Here is a 7,926-nt window from a genome sequence, read left to right as displayed (position 1 = left end):
CGAAACGATTGGATTTTCAATCCAATCGTTTCGCTATCCAATTTGGTTCCGGCACATTTGCAAAGTTAACAAAGTCGTTAATATCAAAATCATTTATCGAATCTTGACTCGATAAATGTAATACTGGAATATTTTCAAAATCAGTGTCGATATCAACAAGTGGTGAACCATCTTCAGCAAACAACAACGGCATACAGCTCATGGTAATGATTATTTAGGTCTGAGGAATGATATGTGATAGCAATAGAATGTGAATAGGAAAGGTGATGATGTTACTGATACTTCACCTTTTATAGAAGAAAATGAACTAACGCATGCGCTCTTCTATCAACTAGCCCACTCTTTCATTGACTAGCACATGCGCTCTTGCATGCAGTCTTCCATCAACTAGCCCACTCTTTCATTGACTAGCACATACGCTCTTTCACTGAACTGTTCACGCATGTGACGATCTTTGTCATTCAAGAGGAACATTTTGTTGCATGCATTTCAAAATGTGAGAAAATAACACGAATAAATTCAAAATAATATATTTATCATTAACAGAAGACAATGACATTAATAAAACAAAAAAAAAATTAAAAGTGTTGATGTGTCTCTGTCGTTGTAGAATGTTCTTTGATTCTTGTCCTCAATACTTGTTGATCATGTGTCAGACAGCAACATTGAAGGAAATGAATTCTCCTATTGGGGTAGAGTTGACCAACCTTCTCACACAGATTCTAAGTACTTCTACATGAAGTGCATACATGATTCCAACAATTCGTTGTGTATGTATCACAACGCAAACAACGTAGCAGCGGAGCTGTAATAGCAGCACAGGTAGCACAAATATTCCTACAAATACCCATATTATTGGATATTATAGGTTCGGAACACTTCAGGCACTGTAACTGTTGCTGACGATATTCAATTTTTGGCCGCTTCGGTGGATGAGATGGAGGCGACAGCTGAATCCGCGACGTACAATCATTGCACATACTAGTGCAAGGATTAATTATTTCCTTAGATCTACTTATTTTGCAATAGTAGCACACAATAGCCCCCACTATCATCATTGGGTAGACACACACTTTTGGTTTTTCATCCCACTCTTTTGGAAACGGCATTTTTACTAATTCGTTTAGAAATAATAAGAGATGACTTATAGAAACTCTGACTGCTCTCTCTTACAACGACATTCTCTATTTATACAAATTAACATCATGTGAAAGTATAGTGGGGAAACTTATCCTTCTCTCCCACTCAAAACGAGTCAAGTGGTAGCTAGGAGTCGTACCAATTCCACTTCCTATTCAATCATATAAGTCGACTTACCATCCTGAAGTTCATTCATTCACTCTACAACTATGAGCAAACAAGTGTGAGCAAACAACAAGATGAATTCTGGAAAAATAGCTGCTGCATTAAATAACATATCTGCTATTGATGAAAATAATTGGATAGACGAGTCAGATGATGAGGATGTCAACATTGCACTAGAGGAAGTGATAGTTGAAGAAGAGGATATTGGAGTCGATGAAGATGTGATAGATGAAGTTGAAAGTGAGGCCAATGAAGATGATGACGTGGTGGAGTTTGAGGGGGTTGTGGATTGGGACGAAGACGATGAAGGGATTGTAGCTGATTCTACTGAAGGTGATGGTGCTTTGAGGATCGGTATGCGAATGCTCAATGTCAGTGAGACATTAGAAGATCCATTGGACTTATATTGTGCAATGGATGCATACGTGTTGATCAGCACAATTGATGGTGGTAACAAGAAAATATGTTGGTGCTGCTTTCGTTTTTATTCACACAGAAATAACAATGGAGGGTGGTATCATCATGTCAATACCCACAATACCGTCTCTATTATGGAAATGGGACAGAATTGGTGTGATGTTTGCGAGAGGCCCCTCACAAACTTCACCCGAGTGTCGACATGCATTATATGTAACAATGTCAAACCTGTGGCATAATAACCGTGGACCTACTGGTCAAAAAAAACAACAGCCCTTTTCAGGGCTACATAATTCACACAAACAGTAGTAGTAGAATTCACAGATTATGTGACAAATGACTACTTTGTCTAAAAAGTTTGGATTTTGTTAATCATTGAATATCTGTGCATATGATGAGTACTTCTTTGACTAAAAAGTCGAAGTTGGGAATTTGATAGCCATTGAATATCTATGATGAGTACTACTTTAAATGAAAGTTGAAGTTGGCATTTTATCAATCATTGAATGCATATAATGATGAGTACAACAGAGTAGGATGATGGTACTTTTACATGCATTTTGTTTGTTTGAGACTATAATGTTAACATAATGTTAACAATGGTATGAACCTGTATCTATTTGAAAGTATAATGATAGCTCTGAAAAGAGCTGTTTTTTTGTTTCAGTCTTCAATTGTAGCCCTGAAAAGGGCTGTTTTTTTCATTAATCCATGCAATGATATGAACTAACGCTCCTCATCATCAGAAACAATAATGATGGTGTCGTCATCTGAATCATCTGAATCAGATGATATACTAATGATATAGTCCTCATAATCATCTGAATCAGATGATATACTCATGATGTCGTCGTCATAATCATTTGAATCAGATGATATACTAATCACATCGTCCGCATAATCATCTAGATTGTTGTAGTCAACAGCCATCTCAAACTCTACATCTACTTCCTCCTGCATACCTTGTTCTACTCGTTCTGGGAAATCATCAGGAAGATCATAGATTCGCTGCAGAAATTGAGCGAAATTTGTACTGAAATGATCGGACGTTGAATCTATTTCATGTACCTGGACGGGTCCTGTACTAGACATTGTGGAAGAATGATGTAGAACTGGGATTGATACTATACTGGAAAAAATAAAACGGAGGGGGTGACGTGTAAATGTAGAAAAATTCAGTGTCTGATATTCGGTAACATCAAGAATGACGATCTTCATGAAACTCTGAGCAAAAACTAATAAGGGCGAGGGAGGAAGACACTGCCCCAGCCTCGCAGTGTCTCGTGTACACCAACCAAAAAGTGTGTACTCCGTGGAAGGAAAGGAAAGGATGGAAATGATTAGAAATCATCATCTGAATTGAGGACTTCATCATCAATCAGGATGGGGGATGGTGGAGGATTGTCTTCAATGAGGATTGGGGATGGTGGAGGACGTCTATCCTCAGACTCATCGTTAGCGTCATCGCCAGCAGCATCATCGTCGTCATCATTATCGCTATCCCCAGGCACTATGTCATCCCAATCCGGATCCCACTAATCGTCAGGATTGGCGGGATCCGGATTGGCGGTCAGGATATTCATTGTCCGAAAGGTGCGCCTCATCACTGCCGGTAACAAATTGCACCTGAAGTCTAAAATCGTATATTATGTCATCATACGCAATCTCGTGAGGTGCCGTCGTCGAGTGGACTAAAGGTTGATGAATCGGCATCCAAAATGGTGTCTGAGGCTCCTGAACGCTATATGGTTCACTAGTTGAGTCAGGTTCCATAATGGAGGTGAGTGATCAACTGAATATTCCAACATATAATTCCTACTTTTATACTTTTGAAAGGTAGTGGGGGAGGAGTGGGGAGGAGTGGGGAGGAGTGGGGATGAAGCGGGAATGAATTGCAAAATGGAATAGGCTATATTCAATGAAAGAGATTATTTACTAGTGATTTGAGAACACAAAAATTGATGTGAGGTATTTGTCTATAAGAGCTTGGAATTGAAATGAAAAAAGAAAATAATAATAAGACGAAGTGAAGAAAAATGCTCCAACCATCGCATTGTTCAATGTGTACCAAACCAAAACAATGTACACCCTTTATTTCACTTCTTTTTTTCATTTTATTTTTTTTTGTTTCTAAAATTACAAATATAAACTTAAAACTGCCATATTTAAATATATCTAACTAACCTAAACCTAATCTTTCATTCACACTCAATCTACATTATTATTCACTTATTTATCTACAAAAAATTTTCCTAATAAAGTTTTTGAATTTGTACATCACTCTACCGAAGAGGTCTCTGCTTTATCGCTTTCCTCCAGAGATGTGTGCTCTCGATCTAGTTCGGCCAATCGTTTCAAAAGATCATTTCGTTAGCTAGCAATTTCAGCCCGTCGGCGGGAATTGCTAGCCAACTTGGCCAAAATAGCTCGGGAAGCAAGATCAATTTCCCTACACCTCTGTAGGTAAGACTCCATCTCTTCACTCACCTCTCCGATAGGCTCTCGCACTGGCACTTGTGGCACTAACACTCCAAGATTCGCCGGTGTTGCCAGCATCGGCGAAAGCGGCACCGCCAACGGGGTCAATACGACGGGAGCCTCCTCCGATGGGGTCAATACGACTGGAGGCTCCTCCGGAGAAGGCGCCCTGGGTTGTTCCACTACTGCTGCTGCGGGTGGCGTGGAGGGTCTCAAGCTCTTACGAGCGGTCGTCCAACTACCTGCATAAGGACTAGTCTTATTGCAAGCAACTCTATACTTGCCAATAGGACCAGACCTAGCTGCAGGTCTGTCCTCCGCCTCAAATAAGTCAAGGCTGAGAGATCGGCCCTTACCGCTCGAACTTGCCACCTTGTCCTTCACCACCGGCCTAGATTGTCCGCCTGTTCGCCTGTCCGCCTGGAATAACTCAGGGCTGAGAGAGCGGTCCCGAGCGCTTGAAGATGCTGCCTTCTCCTGATCGACCACTGGAATGATGGATGCCACGGCGTTGCTAATTTCCTGTGTGGATGCCATTCTGAAACGTAAAATGATACAAAGATAGTTGATAGAAAGAAAGGAAAATAACAATTTTAACTTACTCAAAATTCTGTTTCTTCACCGGACTGGACTGAGCTGGAGTGGACTGGACTGCTCTGTTTGACTTGAGTCGTCGTACTGATTGTTGGGGAGTGCTCTCCTTGGGGTATAGGCATGCATGCGCGAGTTGTGGGAATGTGGAGTGGGCGCGCATGCGCACGACGGCTCATAAAAATATCGGGCTCACTTGGTTAGTGTGTTCAATATGAAATACCGTAAAAAAACGAGGAAAGCGTAAAAAAACGAGCAAAATGAAAAAAAAAAACGAGCTATTCATTAGTTTATAGAAATCTTCAACAGATTTGTTGTTAGATCTATCACGCATTTCAGTATTGAGATCTATATAGGGTTTCATCCAACGTGATTGTTTGAATTTCAATACTCTATGTGTATTCATTACAATCGACCCATTTTTGATGGCTTGCTGTAGATTTCTATAATGAACAATATATTTTCTTTTATCATTCAAATTTGGAATTAATCTGGGAATTTTCGATTGTGTACGAGGTGGTATTATTTTTTCAACTAAAAATGGAAGATCAGAATGTTTATCATGCTTATCATGTTTATCATGAATGTTTATCATGTTTATCATGAATGTCCACTTCAAACACATACCCATAAGGACTATCAACACTCACATTCATCACATCAAGATTGAGAATTTCATTAGGTGTCAACCATGTGAATTCACTTGTTGGTAGAGGTTATGACATACTATGACCGTATAGATTTGTTGCATCTAAATATGTAATGAATGTGGAAGGTTCATTGGGATTATTACACTGACTAATTCCACCTCGTATACCTTTTTGATAAAAGTGAATCATATCAATGTCAATTAGTAATTCCAATTCAATATTCGTATACTTTAACATGGCATCCCAAGATAATCCAGGTGCAGTGTAATATTGTGCTGGATCTAAGTTATATATCTCTAAGCTTGTGGTGCGGAAGTTTTCAAAAATATCACATACAGCAATACATTCGACTTCAAATACAAATCAGAGTATTCACCCAAATTCTGACACTCGAATGAATTCCACACATTTCTAGTCCTATCATAATCAGTTTCCGATATATGTTCACAATTGAGTGTGTCGTAAAACTGATTTTTTGTCGGAAGTGATGGATAATTCAATTTGTCGATGTCATTAACGAAACTATATGGAAATACAACTTTCTGCCTCATCAAATTGAATTTCTCAATTTGTGGGAAATGTTTATGCATCTCCAAACATTGATCAGAGGTCAAGTTAGCACCCAACTTCTTCAACGAATTAGTCATAAATTTATAACTATCAATAAATCTCATTTTGAGATAATTCTTCTTAACCTTACCATCTTTATCGGTAAAGGTGTGTGTAAAGAGATGCTTCGTGAAAGATATGTATTTCTCTTTAGTTTGCGGGATAACATCAACTTTCTCTTTATTCCTATACAATTCTTTTATAAATAAATGACAATCATAGCCACTCAAATTATGAAAAATAATAGGTATAAAATTAGGCATTTTGAAATTCACATTACATTTTGAATGAGCGGCATGTGATCTTTTCTTCCCTGTGACATGACAACGATCTCTAACTTTGACTTCACCATCAAAAAATGGTTTATTACATATACCACAAGTTCTGGCTGCAATAAACTGTTTTTCTTCTTCGACAGTTTGTGCATCCATTGGCTTAGGGTATCTGAGATGATTTTCATGTATCTCTTTCAAATCATCTTCAATGCTACTCACAAATTTCTGAGCAGCATCTACACCCCTATATGTAACAAATTTTGACAAAGCATCATTATATGAACATTTTATCAAATAAGCAAATGAATAGGGGCTATGTTTGAATGTTTTAATCGTGTATGAACTTTCGGGATTCGGCTCATTCATGTGAATCGGTTCAAGCACTGATTCAAAATCAGCATACACCACAAATGGCACCCTCATTTGTCTCTCAAAGTTTTCAAACATTAATTTATTTTCCGCAACCATCCTACCATATTGACCTTAAAATTGGTGCTTGGTGTTGTGGTACTAACGTGATTACAATCATTCATCTTATGACGTAAAAGCAACCTCTCGTTAGAAAAATATATCAAACATCCATCACAAAAATATTTTTTGTGTCCATGTGCTGATAGTTGAATAGAAACTAATCTTGAAAGATCTTTGATCCAACAATAGTGACCATTACCGGTGTCATCAGTTATAAATAACAAATTGACATGTCTCCGGAGTCTTCTCTGTGAGTATCGCAATGGACCAATCACTTCATACTTTATTTTGCCCTTCTCAAATTTACTCTCTAAACCGTAAACATAAATTGAAATATCATTCCTATCTTCGAATCTGTCAATACTCTTGCTATTAACTTTAACCGGAAAATCCATACCTGTGACATCTAAAACATTGGAAAAATGTGGATATGATGTAAGTTCGGACACTCTACCATCTGCAGGATATAATGCTGATGTTATAGCCCAAGCAAAACAGTGTTGATCTTCGTTACGGACATTCACAACAGCTTTCTTCCATTGAATGCATTCAGGCAGCTTCACATATGAACGTCCTTCCAGTGGACTGTATTTATTAATGTTCACCTCGAGAAACATTATTTTTTCACAAGTCCAACCTAAATTATAAAAAAAATTACTATTCAATCTCGTTGAAATTTCTAAAAAATAAATAGCTGAGTCACGTTCCTGGAATTCTGTTGTTTGAGCCACAATTACATCACGGAATCCATCAAAAACGGCATTTAAATCGGAAGATAGGTCCACTATTTTATTTTGGGAATTGAATGATTTCATGTCCCTCAAATCTTGAGTCTGAAGAATATAATTCCCAAAAACTTCCATATTCACCTTAATGCTTTTATGGATTCTAATGGTCGATTCCAATAATTCAATGACCTTCTGCCTAATCTCATTGAAAAATGACATGTAGTCAGTGGATACAACCGAACTCTCCACCCTGTATATTGCAATGCGGCAATTGAATGCATTCCTTATCATTTGAACACCATCAGATACTTGAATACATGCATTATTTTTATGACTTATGCTTCTTCGGTGAGAATTCGCTTGGGTCATAGGAATTGTAACATTGCAACAATTGCACGTATA

General features: G+C 38.0%; 1 protein-coding gene across 1 annotated transcript; it reads right to left on the bottom strand.

Annotated features, from left to right (window-relative positions):
* Nucleotides 1–4,092: 4,092 nt before the first annotated feature.
* On the bottom strand, nt 4,093–7,429 carry LOC141483396 (uncharacterized). The gene is made up of 2 exons (XM_074178047.1): nt 4,803–7,429; nt 4,093–4,738 (listed from the first exon to the last, which is right to left on the bottom strand). Exons 1-2 carry the CDS (start codon nt 4,952–4,954, stop codon nt 4,093–4,095), a joined length of 798 nt encoding a protein of 265 aa, XP_074034148.1. The 5' UTR covers nt 4,955–7,429.
* Between the last annotated feature and the right edge of the window lie 497 nt (nt 7,430–7,926).

This window comes from Leptinotarsa decemlineata, unplaced genomic scaffold (assembly GCF_025532065.1).
Source record: "Leptinotarsa decemlineata unplaced genomic scaffold, Ldec_3_MD MMD2_tig00003348_RagTag_RagTag, whole genome shotgun sequence".
Lineage (NCBI taxonomy): Eukaryota > Metazoa > Arthropoda > Insecta > Coleoptera > Chrysomelidae > Leptinotarsa > Leptinotarsa decemlineata.
The sequence above is the reverse complement of the archived record's forward strand: the minus strand, read 5'-3'. Positions and strand labels throughout refer to the sequence as shown.